General features: G+C 39.8%; 1 protein-coding gene across 3 annotated transcripts in view; it reads left to right on the top strand.

Moving 5' to 3' along the window:
- The first annotated feature begins 8,147 nt into the window (after positions 1 to 8,147).
- The window catches only part of LOC122640075 (choline transporter protein 1), an 87,611-nt gene continuing 70,159 nt past the window's right edge, over positions 8,148 to 25,599 (top strand). Inside the window, exons 1-9 of one of the 3 annotated variants that reach the window (XM_043833195.1) lie at positions 8,148 to 8,393; positions 10,595 to 10,953; positions 11,073 to 11,218; positions 11,564 to 11,747; positions 11,939 to 12,012; positions 12,106 to 12,219; positions 12,748 to 13,101; positions 17,277 to 17,537; positions 17,891 to 18,118. In XM_043833195.1, the coding sequence (XP_043689130.1) occupies positions 8,209 to 8,393; positions 10,595 to 10,953; positions 11,073 to 11,218; positions 11,564 to 11,747; positions 11,939 to 12,012; positions 12,106 to 12,219; positions 12,748 to 13,101; positions 17,277 to 17,537; positions 17,891 to 18,118 (1,905 nt within the window). In that variant the 5' untranslated portion in view covers positions 8,148 to 8,208. The remainder of the gene's footprint in view (positions 8,394 to 10,594; positions 10,954 to 11,072; positions 11,219 to 11,563; positions 11,748 to 11,938; positions 12,013 to 12,105; positions 12,220 to 12,747; positions 13,102 to 17,276; positions 17,538 to 17,890; positions 18,119 to 25,599) is intronic. The other 2 variants (XM_043833194.1, XM_043833196.1) reach the window with 2 other exon arrangements.

Raw genomic sequence — 25,599 nt, 5'->3', positions numbered from 1 at the left:
AGAGAGAGAGAGAGATATGCAAATGGATAACCTTTAGATTTTGAAGTCTCGTTGGAGAAAAGAGAGGTGGAAGTACTCTTTTTTTTTTTTCCTGAGAGAATTAAAAGAAGAAGTTCAAACTAGGAGAATTTGAGTGAGTATAGGAAAAATTATTGTGCTACAAAATTTAATCCCACATCGACTGTGCTTAGGCCATAGAATGTCCATATAAGTGGCATCCAACCTTCACATGATATGACGCGTTATGGGTTTGAAAATAGGCCTTAGGAACAAAACCAGGTGGGTTGGAATGTGGTTACACCGAACAATATCATGGAAGTGTACTCTGATACATTCATGACACGTTCTAGGTCTAAAAATGGACCTCAGAAACAAAATCAGATGGGCTGGAATGTGGTTGCACCGGACAATATCATAGCTACGTATTCTGATCCACTAATGACGTGTTTTAAAGTCATGCGACTAACCTTAGCCAAAACGGATAATATCGTGGCATGTGGGTTCCATCGTGGACTGTGGCACTTCATTGGTATCAGAGTCAGGGTGTGGTGGAATATTGCTGGTATGGTTCCACAGTGGAAGCATGGATGTTGTGTCACGGAATTTAGTTCCACACTGGTTGTGCTTTGACCATGGAATGTCCATACAAGTGGCGGCCAACCTTCACATAATATGACTTCATCTGGGTCTGAAAATGGGTCTTAGGAACAAAATCAAGTGAGCTAGAATGTGGTTGCACCGAACAATATCATGGCTACATACTCTGATACACTAACGACGCGTTTTAAAGTCGTACAACAAACATTAGCCAAAACGGGCAATATCGGGGCATGTGGGGGCCCACCGTGGACAATGACACTTCACAAACATAAGGGAGTGGAATTAACTCAAATTTCATTTTGCAAATAGAGAATTGTGGAATCTTAATTATGTAACATATTTGAGCTTGCATGTGGTAGATAACTAAAGAGTAAAAGAACAATGCTTGGTCGCGTGGCTCTTGCAACTAGACATAAGAGCGCATAAAATTACTGCCCAATCCCTCCTAAAAAAATCAAAGAGCTCATTCACTCGCGCTAATGCCTTTGTGCACGCTCTCATTATCCCCTGCACTGGTGCAAGAGCTACACGACTAGGCAACAATGTTTTGCCCATATCTAAATATAAGTGGTGTCCTACCAAGTCTAGCAAGGCAACCATTTTGCTGCCATCCATTTTTTTATTTCATCGATCGAATGATGGTAAAATGTGAAGGTTGGATGGATGCTTATTGGGAATCGATTCCTAAGTCGTACATGATCATAATCAATCCAGACCGTTTATTTTCTCCTTTAGGATCAAATGTCTGGAATCTGATCACTTGGTTTTGGGGGTTGGGAGGACCTAATTGACTTGAACTATCAAATGAAATATTCTTTTTGTTCGAACTCTATTGACGACCACTAAAGCTATTGGCATCGTCCAAGTACTAGATTTCAACCAATTCTTTAATTTTTTTGGGTAGAATCCTAACCAGTTCTTTGAAGACATTAAGTAGGCAAGAATTTACTTACAAAAAAACAAAAAAAGTCAATAAAATTACTTAGACCATCCACATAGGAACATAGTTGGAAAACCAGGTTTTCTGACTCAGCTCGCCTTTTAGAAAACCTGGTGACTCGGCCTGGTAAACCTGGTCAAGTCGAGTCATTTTTTTATTTATTATTATTAATATATATATAACACTATTAAAAAGAGGAAAGTGGAAGATCTTTTATATTGACGGATCAATCACTGTTAAGGATTGGATGGTGAAGACTGCAATGTGGAAGAGAGAGAGAGAGAGAGATCCAAACTTTTAGTTTTCATAAGCACAATAAACTGTAAAGTTTTGAAAGGGCAGTTGAAGGGTTATGGAGAAGGGAATCTATCTAAGAGTTATTTTTTTGGGTTTGTATTGTTTTACACATTTAGTTTTACATATAGGGTAAAGTACACGTACCCCCCTATAATGCACCCAATATTCCTCGTACCCCCTTAAACGGCTCAATATTCCACATACCACCCCCGCTTTACACCCCAAATGCCAGATAGGTCCAATCCGTTAAATACCACCGTTAGATGCCAAAATTTTGACCATTTTCAACCTTTGCTCCATTTTCTTAAATCTAAAAAGACTTAATTACCCTCACTTATTTGTTGCCCTAAACTAATTGAAAATGACCATTTTACCCTTTGTTTTATTTTTATAAATGAAAAGACCTAATTACCCTCATTTATGTATTACCCTAACCTAATTTGAAAAGACTATTTTACCCCTAAATATTTTTTCCTAAAAACCCCAAAATGCCCTCATCTTCCCCAAATCATCATCTTCTTTTACATACTCACCACCACCACCAGCACCACCGCCACCGCCACCGCCACCACCACCACCGCCACCCACCATTAACACCATCACCAACCTAACCCCTTCATTCTTCTTGTTCTTCTCCCGCCCCCCATAAATCCAATGATGATTACACGAATCATTGTCTCTCTCAATTCAAGCACATACGGAGTTCCCAAAAATCGACCAAGAATTAGTGAAGGAAACCGTTAAACAAGTGACGATGTCTCCTACTCATTTTGTGTCCCCTAGATTTCAGAAGAAGGAAATAGAAGATCCAGAAGTCACCATCGCTTGGAAATTGATGGAAGATCTTGAAGACATAATTCCCATTTTGGTACAGACCAATACAAGCCCCACATCACGAGTTGCAGATGCAGATGGGTGGAATCCTTCGAAATTCATCAACGAGATCAACTCTCCAAAGAAGCAAAAAAAAAATTCTCAGGGAAGGAAAACAAGCATCGACAGAGCGGTAATGATGGTGCGATTGGGGGAACAGATCACAATTCCAAACAGGTACTGAAACCCTTTTCTTCTTTAGAGAACGTGCAGAAGAAGGCTACACCCACTTTGAAGACACCCACGAAAATCACACTAGTAGATCTCAATTCGAAATAGTTTCAGATTTCACACTGGATTTTCAACTTCGAGAAAGAGTTTTGAGTCCTTCGTCTATTGTTAAATGATGAAAATGGGTTGATCCAATGCCATATCTGATGTTAAACGATGCAGAAAAAGAAATTTGAATATTTCTTTGTTTGGGAAGGTGGTATGAGTTTGGGTTTAAGGGATTTTGGTTCTCTGTTCTCTAGCACATTGAGTGGGAGAAGAACGAGAAGAATGAAGGGGTTGGGTTGGTGATGGTGGGTGGCGGTGGCGGTGGTGGTGCTGGGTATGTAAAAGAAGATGATGATTTAGGGAAGATGAGGGCATTTTGGGGTTTTTAGGAACAAATATTTAGGGGTAAAATAGTCTTTTCAAATTAGGTTAGGGTAATACATAAATGAGGGCAATTAAGTCTTTTCATTTATAAAAATAAAACAAAGGGTAAAATGGTCATTTTCAATTAGTTTGGGGCAACAAATAAGTGAGGGTAATTAAGTCTTTTCAGATTTAAGAAAATGGAGCAAAGGGTAAAATGGTCAAAATTTTGGCATCTAACGGTGGTATTTAACGGATTGGACGTATCTGGCCTTTGGGGTGTAAAGCAGGGGTGGTACATGGAATATTGAAGGGTGGTACGTGGAATATTGATCCCTTTAGGGGGGTACGAGGAATATTGGGTGCATTATAGGGGGGTATGTGTACTTTACCCTTACATTTATTAGTTGTTTTTTTTTTGTTGATGAAAGTACATTTATTAGTTGTTACTTATTATATTTATTGATATATTCACTCAACACTCAACAGTCATCTAGTCAAGAGCATTTATATTACCAACAAAAAAAATAAGTCTGAGTATCATTTATGTATTTAAAAAATTGACTAGACTCACCTAGTTAACACTGACTTGGGTTAATCGAGTCTTGCTTGACTTGGGCGAGTCAATACCGAGTCGCGTTATTGTTTACCCTGACCGAGTCTACATGACTCTTGACCAGGTTTTCCAAAATTTTGACTTGGCCAAGTCAAAACCTGGTTTTCCAACTATGCATAGGAAGAGTTTCTTATCTAGCCCGCCTAATTTGTGTCATATCGATGGTTTGATACTTGTGTATGTGTGATACTACCCTTAATAGGTGACACGTGGCATGATATTGATTGTTTCCACTATGTGTGTGTAATTTGTGTCACGTGGATGGTTGATATTTGTGTTTTTATTCGTAATGATTAATTAAATTTAGAAAAAACAACCTTAATTGGTCGTATGGTTCCTACGCTACAGCACCGTGTGATTCACCATTTAACCCCTAGTGAAATAAAAAATCCCATTCAAACAGATCCTTCTACGTGCACTCTCATTGGCCCCCGTGCCGGTGTGGGTGCTACATGACTAGATAACGATCTCTTGCCCTTAAATTGAAAATTTAGCTTTAACACCTTTTTTTTCTTTGTATGGTGATACACAATCACAAAAGAACTAAGAGTGTATACAATTTTAGTTCTTAAAGAAAGGTTGAGGATATTGGAGGATGAAGAAGATTTTGAATTCGTGCCTTGGCTTTACAAAAAACATCATGTAATCAGTCACCTTCATGTATAGAATAAATGTATTTAGAAAAAAGGTTTTCTGAGCTGTTAGTGTAGGATATGCTAACACTTATGTGTTTATCTTTCCTTCTCATATGAAGTGACCTCGCTGCTCACTATGTATGATATCATTTTGTCGCACCTTGTTGGAGGCTCTATTCTATGTCTCTTGCTTGGAGAACCCTCTTTCTTATTTTTTGTAGTAAAAAGTTTATTTGGATATATAGGGGAACAATAGAGAGTATTATCAACTTCATACTATGATGCGGGGAAGGATGTGGAGCAAAACATTTATGAACCTTGATGGGGTGTAGTTTTCCTACTCCAATTGTAACTCTCTCCACTATGGGAAATTGTCTGGATTTTGATACCAGATGTGTTACGTTTTGCCCCCTTTCTCGGCATAGAGGCAACTATCTTTTTCCCAATAGCCTTGTGTGAAAAAAAAGGCTGACTCGTCACAAAGCCCCTGCTCCCAAACACATTAATGTGAGAAATACCATGAGACCGACTCAAGTTCACATACAAGAACATTCTTGCACACCTGGATCCCATCTAGAGGGGATTCCACCTGGATGGCATTCAGGTGTACAAGAATGTTCTCGTACATGAACCTGAGCCGAGTCCAATTATCACACCCCCTGTAAAACAAAAAATTCCATTCAATGGCCTTGGGTGCACTCTCATTGGCCAGCGCTGCGGATACGGTGGTGAAGGGGGTCCAAGACCAGGCAGCAAGATCTCTTGCCCTAATGTTATATAGCTTGAAAAAATAGCAATGCAGCCAAACCAGTACCAATATTGAGGAATCATTCCTATATCAAGACATGCATATTGATTTGACTACTGCTATGAAACTCAAAGACAGGGGAAAGAGAATAAGAGTAGGGATTAATGATCACTTCGGTAACTCTCATTGCAAGTTTCAACTTTTATAATTAAGAAGAAAAGCCGATAGAGAGATCATTCATTGTTAGCAGTAACCAGTGGAGAAATCTCATAACATTAAATCCTTAGATCTGTGTCAATCAAAATGTAGGGAGCGAAACAACACAACTACTCCTGATTAATAAAACAGATCGATGAGAGAAAATCATGAAATAGAACCCCTTTTTCCCCTTTCTCCTACTTTACCTCCGTTAATCGTTTTCATTATCTTGATCGCCACCATCAAGGGTTCTATTTGTCTTGCAATGTTCGCCAAACCCAATAATTAGGGTTTTTGGGAATTGGGAAGTGAAGCTAAGGCAGCAATAATAACCCAAGAAAGGTGGTCCACTACACTGACTTCTTCTGTGGGTTTTAGATTGCTCTAACTGGTGAAACCTGATCTCCTTTTCGAAAAAACCCTAATCGCTATGCTCTCTGCAACTTACCCCGCCGCCGCTTGCACCATCGCTTTGCTCTCTCTGCCCTGTGGCGTGTAGTTTCTCCGCCCTAGTGGCATGTCTCCAACCATGACTTTGGATGTCGCCAACGACGATGCCGAAGCCGCCGCCGCTGACGATCCGCCACACCCCCTTACCACCACCCCTACCCACTCCATCGCCACCTCCATCACCCTCAGCGATGCCCCCTGCTCACTGCCTCCATCCTCCATGCCGTTGCCATTACTGTTCACATCCTCCACGAGTTAGCCCTAGATGTACCCATGCCCATTTCACGCTTCTTCACCGCCATGACCCCCTCCTCTCCCATCGCCACTGCTCCCTCCTCTCTCATCGCCACTTACCCCTCCCCCTCCCCTTTTTCAGGCCAATGTTCCCTCTACCTCCCCTTTTCTTTTTCTTTTTTTGTTTGCTATTTTGCAGGTCACGCCGGCTCTGGCGTTGGTGTCGCCATGGATATGGCCGACTCCGTTGCCCCTTCCGCCGTGCAGATCTAGTGGCATTGTCACTGTTCACCGAAGCTCCTTTCAGCACGATAGTGTGCCTAGCGTGTGGGCATGATGGCACTGATCTTTTCGGCACTTGTGGGTTTTTTTTCGATTGGCACGAAAGTGCATGCGCTTATTGGTTGCTGTGTCGACAGCTCTGTTCATGGGGAAATGGCTTTCAACCATCCCCTTCTTTGGATGGCTCAGTCTTTGGCATGCAAGACCAGGTCGACTTCCGCTCTGTGGTTCTGGGTTTTGTCTACCCATACTACCTGTTTGTCATGCTACCTATCATTTTTTCGTTTCTTTTTATGTATCGTGTTTTTTCCGTTGGCGTTGAGCACGCATGAATGAATAGCCTTGTTATCTACCAAAAAAAAAAAAAAAAGGGGAATTGGGAAGTGAAGCCAAAGATAAGATAAAAATTAGAAAGAAAAAATATTCCAATCCCCATTCCCCAGTGCCCCACCGTCTCCCCTCTTGTGGGCCCCTTTTCTTGACCAATGGTTGTGCTGGATCACAACATTGGCACAAAGTTGTAAAAGAGAGGATCCTAAGATTGGTGGGTAGGTGGATTATGGGCCCAAGGCCCATGGACCATGGCCCATGTGGGGGGTGATTTGAACCAATTAACATTCTCTGAGCGCATTTGACCCTATATTAGAATTTTAAATTTTCTACGGTGGGGAGGAAATGTTTTTTTTTTTCCAGATTTAGCGGCAAAAGAGACAATACAAATAGATATTTTATTATGGGGCTAATACCAGCTCAAGCCAAGTCTCATGGCTCCATGGTTTTAAGTCGTATCTGTATCGGAACCGATACTATGACAAATGTTGAATTATATCGATATATTGGATGTTTTTGCCATCAAAGATACCAATACCTTACTCTTTGAACTAAGGATATTTTTGGGATTTTGTATTAAGTTTCAATGTCAATGTCTGATCATACCGCATAGGTGTATATCGTGTACTAATACCAATATCATATCAAACTGTACCAAATGTATTCGGTATGGTATTGGTATGAGATACCTATATCTAATCAATATTTGGTATGGTATCGATATAAACAAAATGATAATTAAAAGGAACCATATAGTACCGATACCATACCGAATACATGTACCTACCTACACCAAATAGATATGGTGAGGTATCAATATGTGATACCTGTATCAATTCGGTATTCAATACTGTATCAGTATGAGGTGAATGTACAAAATGTACCATATCGATACCGTGCCAAATACCAGATACCGATTAACACATAAATGCCAACAATGTAGAAGCCGAGTCGGGGTGGTAGCCGAGCTAAGCCATCTTAGTTGGATTAGAGGGTTAGAGCACACCTCTGTGCTTCTGCGGACAATTGTCTTTATCTGAAATAAAACGGTTTAATTAATAATTAATAATTAAAATAAGAGCTATGATAAAATATAACCAGGATCCATAGCCAACAATGTGTACTCTAATCTACTCTTTATGTATTATATTCTGTTCAGGGAAAAGATTCTAAAACGATGGCTTTTGATCTGATCTATAGATTTTGTTGTAAACCGTGGTTGCATCAAAACCTTTTACGAAAAGGTTCTGAGCTTACCTTTCACATTCACCTAATTTAGCTTTCTTCTAGCTTCATTTTGCTCACTCTGCTTTACTAGAGTAAAGCTCAATCTCTTGCTCTTGCTTGTTCTCGCTCTCTGGTTTTTGTCTTAGTGTGAGGGTTGGTAGTAGTAGTAGTAGATACTAACACAGAGAGAAGAGAAATGAGGGGTCCTTTGGGGGCAATCATAGGGAGGTACCCTGCAAGCGATGGAGATGCTCAGATGGATGGGATCATAAAGCACAACAGAAAGTGCAGAGATGTTGTGTTTCTCATACTTTTCATCGCCTTCTGGATTGCAATGATCGTTAATTCTAGTCTTGGATTCAATCAAGGCAACCCATTAAGGTAACACTCTAATGGAGCCAACCCACTTCATCTGCTCCTTCATTTCCCTAATGCCTCTCCTTTCCATATTTGTTGCTTTAGCATGTAAAGATAACGTTTTTATAGGTTTTTTTTTATCTCCTATCCCTTTTCATTATAGCATTTTATGACGACATTTGGTTTTCCTTTTAAGTTAGTTACTGATTTTGGAATTTTTGTAGTTTAGACCTTTCAATTGATTTTGTTTCCATAATGGTAATATTTGTGGGAATGGTGAAGAGTGAAGGCTTTGATGGGATTTCAGTTTGGAGGAAAGTTGCTTTGAACTTTGAAGGTGTTTCCTACATTCCATCCTTTTGGAAGTATGGTTACTAGGTCTTCTCTGAGTATTCGAAGTTATTGCTTTCATTGATTTTGGCTCTTCGTACTTGTTTGGAGGCTTCAGAGGTGACTCTCAGTTATGGTTCTTGGAAAAACGGAAGGTTTTCGTAATGGGGTACTGGATTTACAGGCGACCGATAATTGCGGGCTCTTGGCTTTTGGACGGTTGATGCCATTTTCATGTGGCCTTAGCATGTCTTTCTTGAATGCTAACGTTTTTCTGTTACCAAAAAAAGGGAATTTGTTGTTTTTTGATATCTCATGTTTAGATTTAGCTTTCTTTCTGACTATTATGGTGATATACTTGGTGGGGAGTGGGGACAAAGCCTGAAGAAGTCTCAAATCCCTTAGCTGAACATATCCCTGATACCTTGGTATGGTACTATATAACCATACTGATATCATTATGCAATTTTGAGATTCCCTTTTCTGCGACCTTCTATCTCTACGTGTATATCTATATTTTTCTTTCGTACTCTTTAATCAGATTTCAGAATTATTCTTTTAAGAAGTAATTAGAAGTTGCAATGGTTACACAAAGAGCGACACTGAAGCTTCAATTAGTATGTGGTATATGAAGATGGTTGGTCAATCCAGAATGTGATTAAACTTCCTGTGCTAGTTTTTGTTTCAAATATGAATATTGGACTTTATTCCCAGTTACATTTTTGGCGAAGTGCAAAGATGATAGTGAAAAAGAGATTTCTGACATGAGAGAGGAAATGTTAACTCCTTGAGTATCATGATCTAGGAACTCCGGTGCCTGAATTTATAAGAGAGAATAGTTTGTTTCTAGGAATATTCTTTGACAATAACTGTGAAATATGGTAGCTTGGTTTAGTTAAATCTCTCTCTCTCTGTCCCCTCCCAACTCTTTGTTTGATTGGTGACATAGCTTGGTTGCAGTATTGGGACCAATGTAACAGCTGAGTTTTGATAACTCTTGAGGACCTGTATTTAGAGTAGCTGCAAGGGTTAGAGATTCACCTTTAAATTGAGTGCATCTGACTTTCATAATTTTGCATTAAGCTGCCCATTGGATGAGCCATAGATTTGCATTTCCTCTTCAGTGAAATGCCTCTTTAGCGTACATGTTTCGTTCCTCTACTTGTATTTTAAGTGTGCCGGGCTTCCTGCTTGTTTAGCCTCAAGTGTTCTAAAATATGAAGAACATAGGTGGTATTGCTATTTGATCAAGTTATTTGTCACATATGTATCTTATCATACCTTTTTCTCCTTCGCATAGGTTCCATATCTTTCTCCATCTACTTTCCACCTCCTTTCTTCCTTGAGTATTTCTTTTGATCGCTTTGCATCTGTTACTTTTTTAATCCGTATGGTCTTCCATGGTCCTGCTTGCTAGTTGTTGACCATGGCTGAAGTTTATAAACATGCCAAAGTCAGACTCCTATACTTTCACGCATAAATTGTCAGTCTCACCAGTGAACCATGAGCTTTGATTATATACTACATGCATACCGTATACTGCAGGACTTGATGGGTTTGGTTGCCCAGGGCCTCCATCCAAAGCCAAACCCATCATTTGAAAATGTCAGCTCTATTGGTTAAATTGGTCAACCAGGTTAAGGTTGAGCCCCTTGTTATATATTATTACCAAAAATTACCATAAAAATTTATTACTAGAAATGGTGTAGTAGTTTCTTTTGAACCTACCCCATTAAGCTGGGATAAGGCTAAGTTGTTGTTGTTGGTGGTGTAGTTGTTTCTCTTGACTGTTGGAGGTTTGTGAAACCTTCTTTATGTATGCCGAACAGATGTCTTAATGCATGGATTATAAGATCTCATCATTTCCTGCTTAAGGTGCATAAATATATTGACAGGCTAACATATGGGCTGGACTACAAAGGAAATGTTTGTGGGGACAAACATGCGGATCCTGATCTTCGAGAATTGGAGCTTAGGTACTGGGTAAATCCCAACCAGGTTTATGAAAGCGGCCTGAAAAACGGCCAGTTCAAGCTGGCTAATGCCAGGAGTATCTGCTTGATGGAGTGTCCCATCCCAGCTGAAGACTCTCTCAATTGGATCTGCGATTACCCAGACGGAGATATTCACATTTCTATGAATGACTGGATAGATAGGAATTATGATTATTTTGAGTTCCTTACGCCGGATATGAGGAACAGCTCCCTTCAACTTCAAGGTCCATGCTACCCTGTTATATTCCCAAGCATTAATGGTAAGTATTTATTTGAGGTACATGTGTATAGGCCATGGCATGTGTCTTATTCCTCAAAATTATTTGCTAGTATAAACTATAAAGGGTTAACTACTTAGTTTGTTTCATTTTATTTATAGTTTTTTGGAGTTGCCAAATTATTGCACGTGCATCAAACATGTCTTTGCGACATTGGCAGCAGATGGGTGGTGTAAATATCAACGAAGACATCATTATTGATAAGTCTATTCACAAAACCATCAATTCTCGATCAGCTGTCTTAAAGGTTGGCAAACCTCGGAACTTAGATTGTTTTTCTTCAGTTGATTATCATGGTATACTTGCTGAGATATCAACTTTATTAACTTTTTCTTCTTCAATGAAAATTATGCACTATATTTTACTTTCTCTGTCAAACTAAAGTCTTCTGTGGGTAAGTTTGATGAAGTCCTTTTATCTCAGTCCTAAACTAAAGAAAACAACTTATTATGGTACTTCCTGAAATGTCTTGGTTTTTATAAGATGGTTTTATGCTACAGTAGTATCGTTCCTTTTGCCCTCCATTTGTAGACGTATGTTGGGTTTTGTGTATTCTCAAGTTTAGTGTTCATCATGTACCTATTATCTGCAGAGATATGTGGCTGATATTGGGAAGGCATGGCCAGTTTTGATTGTTTGTGGAGCAATCATGCCGCTGTTTTTGTCAGTGATCTGGCTATTGATGATTCGGCATTTTGTTGCGGGAATGACATGGATAACGGTTATCCTCTTCAATGTTCTCATAATATCAGTCACAATGTTTTATTACTTGAAAGGTTGAGGAAGTTCTTTGCATCTGTTCTAAATGTTATTATTAAACTTTACCATTGATTACCTCGTGTTGCAGTAATATCTGTTAATCCTTTTCTGTATGAGGTTTGGTTTCACTGCTAATAATTTTTATGCATCTTTTCTGCTTCAGTAATTATATAATGAACTGATATTATTTTGGATTTTATGCTTTTAGCTGGCTGGATTGGCAATGATGCCATCTCCCCCATCATTGGTGAGAGTGATCCATACTATAATGTTTCCGGGAGGGTGGGTGTCCTCATAAACTAAGCACTAATGATCTTTGAGCTTATTAACCATTTTAATTTGCTTTACAATTTTGATTAATCTTGTGTGTTTCAGGAGCAAAATCACCTTCGTGCTGTTTCTGTTCTTATGACCATTATAATGGGTATTGCTATTCTTTCATCTATTGCCATTGTCAGGCGCATCCTTATGGCAACATCTGTCCTGAAGGCAAGTATAATGTGAAAGTGGTTGTCTTATTCTGGAGGAGGTCAAAGATACTTGGTGAATGGAATCCAGGGATGTTCTAACAGCAGATGCTGGCAGATAAGGTGCTAGACCATCAGTCCATCAGTATATGTCAGACGAGGGGAGAAATAGGACAGCCGACCGTTTGGTGGTCTAGATGACTCTTCTGTCGAGCACCTAGCTGTTCGACACTCTAAAATAATATCTATTGCATTTCTTTTGGGTTTAAAGAAAGTAATAGGGTAAACAGTTTAGTAAATAGGGTGCAAAATGATTTTTGGTCATTCAAGTTGTTCATTTTGCATGAATGAACTTCATTGAGTTGTTTTTCAAACATCCCTGGATGTATGGCTAACATGTTGCCCTCAGAACAGCATTAATATGTTGTGTTGGAAGTAAAAGCCACAGAAACCATTTGACTGCCCCCCCCCCCTCTTCTATTTCAAGCTTTCAGTTGAGAGTGTTTTAAGAGTTAGACGGAGTGGATAGGTTAATGTAATCTGTTTGCAGGTTGCTGCGAAGGTCATTGGAGAAGTTCAGGCTCTCATAATATTTCCTGTTATACCATATACTATCCTTGCGATAGTTTACATGTTCTGGTTTTCAGCGGCTCTCCATCTGTTCAGCTCTGGCCAGATTGTTCAGAATGACTGCAATTCCAAGTATTGTGCTTATGATCTTGCTTCTAAGCAAGTGAGCTGTGGTCACTGTGGTTATAGCATTCATTATACTCCTTATATTGCAGTTGCCATCCTTTTTCACCTATTTGGCTGTTATTGGGCCACACAGTTTTTTATCGCATGTTCCTCAACTGTAATTGCGGGATCTGTTGCTTCTTATTATTGGGCTCGTGGTGAAATCTCGGTAAGTTACTAAATATATGAAAGCTATACAAGGTCGCACCTGCACCACTATTTATGAATTTGAAACTTGACTCAAGTATCAAGTTGGCTTTTGGAAATTTGAGGAGTCAGATTATTCTGTTGAGTTTTCTTGGTACATGCCTGTGGTCCCCACCCCCTAGCCCCCAAAATTTCCTTTTCTTTTTTCTTCTACATTTTTGCAGTCTTTGTGATGTGGATATGCATGCAAAGGAACCTTTACCTGTTTTATATGCATTTTAAGAAATCAATGAGGTCAATTTCTAAAGAAGTGGAAAATTGGAAATAGATTGCTCATATTGAACTCAATTAAATCCTTAGAGTCATTTTCTAGTTAGGTAGTCGTTGAAGGCAAATTCGGATACCTATCTTTGTGTATATGATAGGTTGTCATATGTTTCTGGTATCATTTATTTTAATAGTAAGCTAGTATATGCTTGTATTTATTTTAGGAGTCGTGTAGAGAATTGGGAAGTCTTAGCCAGAGTCTGTATACATGTTTAGGACGTTGGAGCATCGATATCGGCCCACTTTTCCCTTGGGGAATATGTGGGTCATCTCAGTTGACTAGTGTGTGATTATAGGTTTCTTCTTAATGTATAAATGATATATGTTGTATACTCTGGTCTGTAATGGCAGATTGGATTGTGCTGTGAAAGATATCAAACGGGCTAGATTCAGGATTGAATAGTCTGCTCGCTAGTGTATAGAGAAGTCCAAAAGGTGTTAGGAAGGTCTTGTAATGAAACTATTGGAATGAATTAGTGAGTAAAATAGCTTAAAATAATAAACTTTTTCTAACTTAAGTTTTGCTGAGTAGAAGTGCTGGCATGATAACTCAGCCAGTTCAAATTTGTGCAATCAACATTGTTGGATCGTGTGGCAACCCAAAGGTGGGTGGGGGGGGGTGAATTGGGTATTATGAAATTCTTAACCTTTTAAAAACATTTTCTCAGTTAATATATTGAATTCAAACAAAAAATAAACGACTTAAAGAAAGCATTAGACAAGTTTGAACTCAACCGCCATTCATACAATGTAAGGGAATAAACAATAGCAATAGAGACACAAACATTTATATTGGTTTGGCAACCTTGCCTACATCCACTCCAAGAAGCTCCTCACTCCTTGTGTTTCCACTAACTCAATTGTTTTACCGGATAATAATGAAACCCATACAAGGTAGTTTTATATGGCTCACTACGCAACCACTAATTGTTTTATGGGCTCACAACTAACCCAATGGTTTTTCGGGTTCACCATCAAACCCGATATTTTTCACTGATGCACCAAATTTGAGAGTTTCAAGGCTCACACTTAACCTTTACAAACTCCATTAAAGGAGGTGTTGAGTTTCTCAATTCAACCAAACAAAACCTCTACTAAACATATATACCAATACAAGGTCAATATATAATCCCTCTTTGTAGGGAGATTCACAAGTTAAGCACATACAACAAAAACCTCTCTAAGGTTGATATACAAGATAAAATGCATCACATATCAATTACCTCTTGAAGGTGGATAACCAAATGAAGATCATGTGGCTTGGTTCTTCTCCTCAAGTTACCTTGAATGAGTTCTCCAAGTTAGGCTCATGGTGTACTTGAGTTCCTCCAAGCTTGACCCTCATTGTCTTTCTCAAATATCACCTCAAAGGGTGTCCCTTTAAGTTCCCAAAGACTTGGTGAAACTCCCCTAGGCTTCTCCTATTTTTAGTAGAATAATGGGCCAAAAGCTGTGCCCAAAAGGAGCCTCCCAATGGTGATGGAGAATCCTATAAAGGATCTGCAACTCAGGATCGATTCTGGAGGACAACTAGATTGAGATCAGGTCGTGTAGGACCTTTGGGGACTTGTATGGAGGTAAACTTAAGGCTGGAATAGTGGTTTAGGCTTAAGGAATCGAGGGGAATCAGTTCAGGACTCAAAGAAGGGCTGCAATCTAGGGAAGATGAAAAATCACCTAGCCATGGTTCAAGGGCTTGGGTTTAAGGCTGCAGGTTCTTAGATTGTGGGCGAGTTAGGCTGTTTGATGAGGGGTTGAGGATGATGGAGATAGTTTGAAGTTGATGTTAGAGAGAGGATACACAAAATAATAAAAGATAAATTTGGCTGCTAGAGATCCACTAGAGCCTACCTTAGGAATCCACCTTTGGCCACTTGAGTTTGCAAGCAAGAATTCTCAAAGAGAGTTTTTTGATTTTTAATTCATGGTGCCGAGAGAGCTCTCATGGTTCTCTTATATGGCCCAAGGTATGGGGGCTAAATGCCTCTTGAAATTACAAAATACAATAAAGGGACTTCTGGGATTCCAAGACAAAGGTAATTCCCAAGAAGTCAAATTGAAAAGACCTTAAGCAAAAAAATTAAAACTTAGCACTAGATTTTAGATTACTACTTAGGAAACTGAAAAGACTAACTAATAGTCCTAGGAATAAGAAAAGGCTCATAATCATGCCTTGGAATACAAAAAGACAAGTACTAAAAACTAAGAGATACTCTAGTGGCTTCCTAGCAAGGCCACTAGATGCACATCAGCAGAACCACAGGGCCAGAAATGTTTTACCCAGCCTAGGCCGAGATTTTGGGGTTGGGCTTGGGCCTGCACAAGTATTTTTTGGAGAATAGGCGTGCTGGCCTATTGGCTGGTGGATTCCCTGCATCAAAAGGTCATAAACGGACAGAAATATAGCTGTTTTATATCCATTGCTACAGTAACCGGTCTATACACAGCCCAGTTGCTCAGTCCGGTTTCTTGACCACTGCTCGGTGTTTTGGACGTAACTTTCTCTGTATAGCTTGGATTGATCTGATTCTTTTTTTTTCTACTAAAACTAGACCCAGAGAGCTACAATTTCATGGTTTGGTCAAAGTTCAATTTCAACTGCACGACCACTTAAAATCACCTTTAAGTTGCGGGAAGTGCAGAAACAAGGTCCAGGTCAGATTTGTCCAAACCGGTCGGCCAGTGCTCAAGCTGGTGGATGAGCGCAAACCGCTTGCTTAGATCGCCTGTGCAAGCACCTCTCGGGTCCTTCCGATCGGTTGTCACCATTTGGCTGGTTACTCAGTCCGGCAGACCCCGAGGCTCTTGGTTCATACCTACCTGTTGGGAACCGATCGGCTGGTTACATCGACCGGCAGCCCTCTAGGGGCCGTGCAAATAGGGTTTTGACTCAAGGAAATTTAACCAATATAAAATATATCTTCTAAGTTCTAACTAAAAAAACCTTCTAATCAAGTTAAAGTCTTTCCCGAGGCACAATACCAAAAGGTCTAGGTTAAGATATACCGATTTGGCTTGGGTTAGGTCCTTTTGGGTTGTTACTTCACTATGCATGCTTAGGATTACAAGATGATATACAAGATACCAATAATCCTAAGGCTAAGAGACATTTCCATTTGATGAAGACTTCTCCTTGAAGCTCTTGATCCATTGTTATGCTTTGGACAATCTCCCGCTTCTGATGGAAGCTTGATCATACCGTTCGGCTTCTCCGTCATCATGTCTAAACACACAACTATCCTACACACTATTAGACTTTAGTGAGAGATTCGATGGACCAATAAGAATAATCTTTTTCACTTATGAACACAAGTAAGGAATCACCAAAAACAATAAGTCAATTGGAGATTGATTCCCCCCCGCCCCCCAACCCTCACAGACACACAAAAAAAAAATCTTGCTTGAGGGTCTTTCAAGTTTTTAAGTTCTGGTAATCTTGCCCCAATTTTCTACTTGGCCAGCCTTTATTATGTTGAGGAGTCAGTTTGCTCAGTTGTTGTTTTGAGACCTGGTTTAGTTTCTTTCGTTTTGCTCTCATTGTTGTGGCAGAGGCAGTTGACTAGTTGCGTAATAAACTGACTATTTTGTAGCACTTTGGGAGTTTGATTCGAGTTCTTGAAGGCCAACACTCAAACGATCATTAAAATTTCAAATATATCAAAATGGTATATAGAGTACCTCGCCAGATTTGGCCAGAAATTAGATTCTACGTCACTAAATCTTGCCTAGTTTCCAAATTTCATATTAAATAGGTTACACTGGTTCACTTGCAAATTTAGAACTTGAAAGAGTAATATGATCAGTCTAGGAATTCATAAATTTGTGTTTTCTGTGCTTCTGACCTGCCCCCCCTCCCCCCAATTAACGCAGCCAGAGATTCCATTTCTTCCAGTGTTTTCATCAATGAAGCGGCTCATGCGATACAGCCTAGGTTCTGTGGCCATTGGTTCTTTGGTTGTATCATTTGTTGAGTCAGTCCGCTACATACTTGAGTTCATCCGCCGTAAGTTTAAAGTTGCAAATGCCACGCCTGAAAGCTGTATTGGCAAGGTTGGCTTTCATTCTTCTCAGAGCTGTCGTGGGTGTATCGACTGGACTGTGAAGTCCGTGAACCGCAATGCCTACATAATGGTAAGTTTTGAAAGCTCATGTACTAGATTCATAATGTTATTATGCTCTACTTTCAGGATTGTACTTATCAGATAATCATAATCGTCAAAGTCCAGAGACTTATTTTTCTCCTCCTTTTGCACATTTTATTCCATAAAAAAGAAAACCAATAAGTCAATTAGAGATCACTTGTATAGGACCAACCAGATGTCAAATCTCCAGCCCCGATGTGTGTTAGCTCTTGACTGTGGGTGCAAGGATGACTACACATCTTATCATCCTGAGTTCTAACCAAAGATCTATTGTTCACTTTGTTACTTAATTGATTACAATGACCATTTATCATTCTGAATATTGGATCCTCTTGCACACAGATTGCCATAATGGGTAAAGGATTTTTCAGAGCTTCTTCAATTGCAACAGGGTTGATCGTGAATAACATTCTTCGGATTGGTAGGGTGAATGTGATAGGGGATGTGATTCTCTTTCTTGGGAAGTTGTGTGTCAGCCTCTCCAGTGCTGTGTTTGCATTTCTCATGTTAGATACTCATAAATATAGATCTGCCCACAACAAGATATCCTCTCCACTGTTCCCTGTTCTGGTAAGCTTTCTATGATCTAAGTCATGATTATGAAGTGTTCTTGATTTTCTGTTCTGAATTCTGATGGAAGAAACACATCCAATATTTCAAAAAGTAGAATAGCCTAGAAGTTGTTTGGCTGAATGTTGAGAATCTAGATGATCTGGCTGAGTTGTACCGGAATAGGTAGGGGTGAGGTGCAACAGCGAAAAGGAATTCAGGAACCTATTGATTGAAATCTAGTGCCGCAGTTATTTACAGAAAGTGTTCTTCCCCCCTCCCCTCTTCTAGCAGTATTTTTTCTTCTATTTACCTCAATTCACTATATCATCCAGTTAGATATATACAGCATCAGAGCCTTCTGTTTCATTTCCTTAAGTTATAAATAAAGAGTAGGGGATCTGATGTAGTTAAATCACCTAAATGGTTTATTTTATTGGAAATAAGCTTTGGGTTGGGTTCCAAAACTCCCCAAAGGTATGCCTGAAAGTTTTAATCTATACCCATTTAGAACATTGTTAACATTAGCAACCAATACCAGATGGATTAATTACTTGTATATTCCTAATGAACTACAAAACTCACCTCATTGTTGCAAATAGATTATATGGATCACTTGTCTCCATCTTGCTTCACTGCTTCTATAAGATTTGGATTCAACCCAAGTCTATGGCTAAATTGATACTTGGGGTTTAGATAGCATGCTGAAAGTTGATATATAGATATTGCCAATGTATAGTAATATATTCTATAAATTATAAAATGCAAAGTGAAATTAGTTACCTTAAAGAAAATACTCACCAGCCTTATATGGTGGATGCATAAGTTGAAGCTCCCAGCGATCCTTTGTAATCTTGAGGAAAGCCCTGCTACCACAGTACCACGTGACATCGCATTGTGCATGTGCTCCTTCATCATCTCCACACCAACAATATTGTGGTATTGTGGGCTTGAAAGCAGAGTCCACCAACCTCACCACCCTCACCACTGGCTCCAAAACTCTCTTCACCTTCAGGTTTTGCCAAAACTCCTTAGATGTAATAGTAGAATGTGTTGCCCTAACACCAGGAGAACTCAATCCCTCCATCCAAACCAATCTGTAGATGCAAACATAGATCTGAGGCCGACCTTCTTCGTCTCAAAGCTCTTCATTGTAATGTAGTTTGTGGGGAATCTAGTGACGTCGGGCCGGATCAAGCCCCCACCGCACTTATCCCTTAAGTTGTAGTGTACACCCATGGTTGTAGACAAAGGTGCTCACCTAGCTCGCTCTCTCAACCATACTCTGCACCAATTTTAACTTCCCCATGTCCTCCAGCATGAGGTCAACGTAATGGGCTGCACAAGGGGTCAAGAAGAGCCGTACCTATTGTTATGCATCAATAACCGGGACAACGTTCTCTACTCCCACCTTGTGGACCATATCCTTTAACAACCTATAAATGTATTTTGCATCATTTTTCTCCTTGAATCCATCCACAGATTTGAGAAATACTATTCTCTCATCATAGTAAACGATGAAGTTGATGGACTTTCTTGTGTGACTAGTCCAACCATCACATAGGATCATCATGTTGTAGTTTTCCTACATCCCCTCCAGGCCATCTATATAATCCTGAAGCTCCTGTTTCTGCTAGGCTAATAAACATTTATCAACTGGTAGGCAGTGGGGCCCTTGACCCCTGGGCCACCTTAGCTTCTGAACTATGGAATTACAACCACTTAGAGAACGTTGCTTGTGGCCCTTTTCTTGTAAATGCCAGGATTTTGCTGTAGTATGGGGGCCTCATGTAGTGGTGGTGCTGGAGCTGCCCATGTACTCTGTGATCTCATGGGCAACTCAGCCTGCCTCCTCCCTGTTGCTATGACTGCAAATCCAGTACTACTACTATCACCTGCTATAGACGAACCAGCTCCTCCTCTAGAATCTCTGTTTCTATCCTGCTCATGAAAGGTAGCCTTGCTCCTCGTCTATGCCCATAAAAAATCTCTAGCCTTTGCCTTTGTATGCACATCATCAGAAAGATACACAGGTTCATCATCATCCCCCTGTCTTGGCTGGGTCGCTATAGTTGTCTCCTCAAATTGCTCACTTGCTTTCTCCTTTTCTGCCCTCCTTTGGTGCCCTCCCCTCATGTGTTTAGCTATGGCCGTAGAAATCTCTACAGGAACCATAGGGATATGTGGCTACATCTTTAGCATTCCCAGCCAAATGTTGTTTCAGTCTTGTGGCTCCACCTCCCAAGATCTAACCACAATAATTACATTGCGTTTTTCTCTTGTCACCTCCAATTGGCACTCCATGCTATGTTCCCCTTGTCGCCATCTCCCTGAGCCATGGTTATAGGATTCGGTATCGGGCACAATATCTGATGTAGATCCCACGACTGACCAGAAGAAGAAGGACCAAGGCTCATCGAACCAGCTCCAGATGGACCAGAACTGGATCAGATTGAGCCAGCCCAGCAGGCCTTCTAGAAGGGCCAAGAAAAAGAGGCCAAAATACTGTTCACATCAACAGTGTCACAGCCCATATTTTCCTTGTGTGGAGATGTTTTTTAGAAGATCTTGTGGGCCCATCAAGTGGAGAAAGATTCTCTCCTAATGCTGCCATAGTTAAGTTTCTATTTTCAGTTTTAGAAAGTATATTAGGTAGCTTCTAATTTCAGTTTGTTTCTATTTTTGTTTCCTTGCTTGTTTTGAAGGTTGGATCTATAAAGCCTTAGCAGTTTCTATTTTCAGCTAGTTTCTATTTTTCATTAGTTGCTATTTTCCTACTTTCTATTTTGGTTTTAGGTAGTTTTGATTTTCTACCTTCTATTTTGTAAGCTTGCCTAAGCTATTAATAGGCACCCTTATTGTAAGGAAAGATCAGATTTGGAGAAAAAGAATTTTCAGGCCTTGTTGCCATCAGTTCTGGGAGAAATTCCATGTTTCAACAGCTGGGATAGCTGTGGGTGAGAGACCCAGGCTGAGAGAGCCATTCCCCTCCCCCCTTCTCTTCTATATCCCTTTCTTCTTCTATCTTCTTCTCCTACCTCTATTCAATCTCCATTGCTGCTGTTGCTTGTGTCTGCAACTATTGCTGCTGGAGAGTCTTTGAAGACCTGAATCGATTCCACAATCAACACCAAGTATTGCTGCTGCTGTTTACACAATCAAGTGAAAGACTGTTGCACTCTGCGGCTCTGTTTCTCTGCTGATTCTGCTGCAACTTCAAGGCTTCAGATCTCTTCAGCTACTGAACCTATTGAGGCCATATTCGAAGCATCTGTAGAGTACAACCTGTCCATCAATTGACTCTGTTTGGTTTCCCCAACTGCTGGCCAGCTTGGTTTCTCCATTAACCTTCTATTTTGAAGACTGGTTTCTAATTTCAAGTCCTCTTCATAACTCAACATTCAGCCATCAGAGTTGACTGTAATTTGGAGCAAAGGACTTGATCAGCATCACCTCCACTAAACCTATGTTTGGTAGCCATCTGTTGGCCGGTTTGCTCTCTACCTCCTAAGTTACTAATTCTGGTTTATTGCTATTCTGGTATTCTGCTGCAACCTGTCATCGATCCTACTGTAGAATTGTTCTTACTTGAACCTGTTCTACATTAATATCAGTCTCGGGCGATACTGATATGATACCGATACAGATCGACCTGTATCGACTTGGGTCAGATAGATTTGCCCCTATTTTTCTTTAAAAATGGTTTTTAACGTTTTTACCCTTAGTCCGTATCGTTACACCAAAACAAGATCGGTCGAGAATTGTTATCGGCTGATCCGATACCGATTCTTAGAACCATACCCTACATAGCCATTTATCTCACCAACGTACTGTTGCATGAGGAAAACGAGCCATTATTAACTAAGGCACTTCAATTGGAACCGCTAAAACAACTATGTAGCTAATTATTATTTTTTCGCTAATCCTTTTTATTTTTCTCTTAATTAAAAATAATTTTCATAAATTTTTTGGGGGAAAATATTAGCCTAATACAACAAAATCAAATATGGTACAACATGATAAGTTTCATATGCACTTCAAAACATGATGAAATTACTTTTATAAGTTTTCTTTATTTTTCATATCAGAATACATATTTTTCCTTATTTTTTGAATTATTAAAATTAAATTTTCTTTCAAAAATAAAAAATAAAAATTTAGCAGTAGAAAAACAATCCGACTCCGTGAGGCCGTAAATCGGCTAACGGTACCTAACATATATAACATTGAGCCCCATCTAGTTGATATTAACCCTATTTTTTTTCACATTTTTTGTTGTAGGAAAATCCATTTTTGAAATCAGCATATATAAACAGAAGAAAAAGAATCAGACACTGTGAGGCTGTAGATCGGGCTCTGGTCTCTGACACAAGGTTCTAAAACTCGGATCTCGGTACCAACTCGGTTCTGGGAAAAACCGAGTCAAGTCGAGATCTCGGCGAGATCTCGCCGAGTTGGTGCATTTTTTTTTTCCGACTTGAAGCCTCAACTCGGTGGGTCTTAGACCTAGTTTGGGTCTGAACTTGGTATTCAGCCTATTTTAGGCCATTTAAACACAATGACACTATTAGATTTTGCAAAAACAAAGTCCAAATATGAGTTTCAATTCGGACCATAGGTTGGTAGGCGATGACGTACTAAAATACCCTACTCTACACATAATTTAGTAATAGAAAGCAAGCAAAACATTCAATTAATAGCTAAACAACTTAAATAAGAATTAGAAATGTTAAAGTGATACATCAAACTGTTTAACAGTGTTACAACTATCATCACATAAAATGACTTTGAATCAAGTATTCAGTCCCTGCTAGTGTCACATAGTCTTCCCATGACATAGTGTTGCTGTAATGTTGCATATAGTGCTCCACAACAAGCATATAATAGTTTTGTCGAGTTAGGTAAGTAAATACATAGTAGATGGGTCATTTCCATGGGTCAACCCGAGATCCGAGATCTCGCCGAGATATGTCGAGTTCTGTTGAGTTAGATAAGTAAATACATAGTAGACCTGAGATATTTTATGTGTAGATGGGCCATTAAAAGGGTAGATGGGCATTAAAAATGGATCAAACCGAGATATCGATCCGAGATCCGAGATCTTACACTTTTGGGACTCGCCTTAGGTCTCGTCTCGTTTTTTCCAAACACTGAGAAACTTGGCGCCCCGAGTTCTCGAACTATGCTCTGACATAAAAAAATTTAATCACCAACTTTCAGGTATTTATCATGTTTTTTGAAAAAAAAATTGATACTTTGAATTGTTGAATATGGTCAAATCTTCACCAGTGATGCAACAAACAATGTTGTTGAGTGGCAGCCCCCGACACCATATTCCAGCAGTATAGAAGTGAGGTGGCCAAAATCTGCAAGAAAAGTGGGTTTTCTTCTTCCCATAGGTGAAACAGACGAGTTATGTTCGAAATTTCGACCAGAACTCGTTGAACCCATGTATTTATGTAACCTCCTTAAGTCATATTGCCAAAATGATACAACATGAGGTTGAAATTTCGACAAAACACCGAAATTTCTACCGAAATGATGTCGATCCTTTACTTCACTAGTCATCTCGTCTCGGCCTTGTCGAAATCAGAGAAAAAACCGTCGAAATTTCAACGAGTTTTTGAACCATGACTACAAAATAGTGTTCTAGAATCTTTCTGCAAAAATCATCCTAATACTAAATGATCCAGTTCTGAGGAGCAATATTATCCGAAACAGGAGATTCTAGGGCTCAATTTTCAGGGTTTCCTTTGTGACCAATCCTTGAGAGCGAAAGGTGAGAGTGAAGCTCTGATCAAACTCAATCAAGCTCTTTTCTTCAAATGAACATGAAAGAAAAGGTGAGGTTTGAAATTGTTGTGAAGGCGGATGAAAACGAAGAGAACACTTCTTGTGAAGGTGATCCAGAAATTCACTCTCTCTCTTCAACAATGCTATACTCTTCATTCTCCTCCTTCCATCCTTGCTGATAAGCCCTCGAATTGTGTGGACAAAGAACTAGCAAATCTTAAGAGGAGTTAAAAGGAGACTGCAAAACTGAAACGAGAAAAGTGGAAGGTTATTTACAAGAAGAAGCAAGAGCCAAGGGTTTTGATCTTAATATTTATTATGGGCTCATACTTAACCCAAGATTCTCTTGTTATTACCATATTGTCCCACAATGGAAAAGGTAAAAGATTGGTTATTGGGCTACTCATTGAACATGTTATGCTTGAAAATAGGCTTGACTAAATATCGAATGCCCATGTTATAAAAAATATTGGGCTAATAAATAAGGAAATAACCTATGTATTTTGTTTTGAATTCTAAGACTTGTTTTTACATATAATAGAAATTGTTATTTATTTATAATTTTATAAAACATATTTTGACTGAATAATTTCAGTGTAACAATCGAATTGCCAAAAAAATCATTTTCAAATTGAACCAAAAGGCCACCAAAACGAAATTTATTTTTAAAACTGAAAATTCTCATGGACAGCTACATTGTGGGAATTCTCAAGTTAATTTGGAAAGTTTCCGCAAAACATGATTCAATTTGGGTGAATTGGGTCTACTCATACCTCCTACAAAATGACTCCATTTGGACAGCCCCCCAGCCTGCAGACCCTTCTTGGGTCTGGCTTAAAATCCTTCTCCTCCCCTTAGTCCTAGGCGCCACCTCCACTGTGATCGCCGATGGGACCTCCACTTCTCTCTGGCTTGATCCATAGCATCCCTTAGGAGTTCTATACAATCTCATAGGTTCCTACTCGGTTTACTCTTCAAAAATTCCTAAATCTGCCCCTCTCCTCAATCATCTCTCTAGGCGCCTGGTCCCCCCTTCCCCCTCTACCCTTGTCTCACCTAGGTTTGGGCCTCCCTCCCCCTGTCCCCCTCCCCACCTCTCTCATTCGGACAAGGTCATTTGGCTCCCCTTCATGAATGGAATTTTTAGTACCAGCTCTGCTTGGGATTTTGTCCGACCCCACTCCCCCTCAGTTCCTTGGCACAAACTTGTTTTGTTTAAAGGCCACATCCCCCGCCATCCTTTCAATGTTGAACCTGTAACCTATGTCTCCCCAGCCAATCATTTCTCCTTCACCACCACATCACCGTCAACACCTCTTGTATTCTTTGCTGGAATGGTATTGAGGATGCCGATCACCTTTTCTTTTCTAGCCCCTAAGCCTCCTCTATTTGGAAGAAAGCCCTCAACTCCATTTGGCCTCGCAGTAAGAGACCCCTACCCTTTGCTAGGGAGTGGCTCTGGCTGGATGTGACCTTTTCAGGCAGCTCTATCTGTGACACCACTGCCAAGCTTGTGTTTGGGGTGCTATTACACACATCTGGATGGAGCGGAATCTTCGAAGATGGACCTCCAACTCCCGTTCCATTGACTTGATTCGGAAAGCCATCTTCTTTGATGTCAGCTCTAGGCTTCATATGCTCCCCCATAGGCTACTTTTAGATTCCTCAAGGAACATGCATATTATTGTATCCTAGGGTTTGGATGTATC

Source organism: Telopea speciosissima, chromosome 9, assembly GCF_018873765.1.
Source record: "Telopea speciosissima isolate NSW1024214 ecotype Mountain lineage chromosome 9, Tspe_v1, whole genome shotgun sequence".
Classification (NCBI taxonomy): Eukaryota; Viridiplantae; Streptophyta; class Magnoliopsida; order Proteales; family Proteaceae; genus Telopea; species Telopea speciosissima.
The sequence above is the reverse complement of the archived record's forward strand: the minus strand, read 5'-3'. Positions and strand labels throughout refer to the sequence as shown.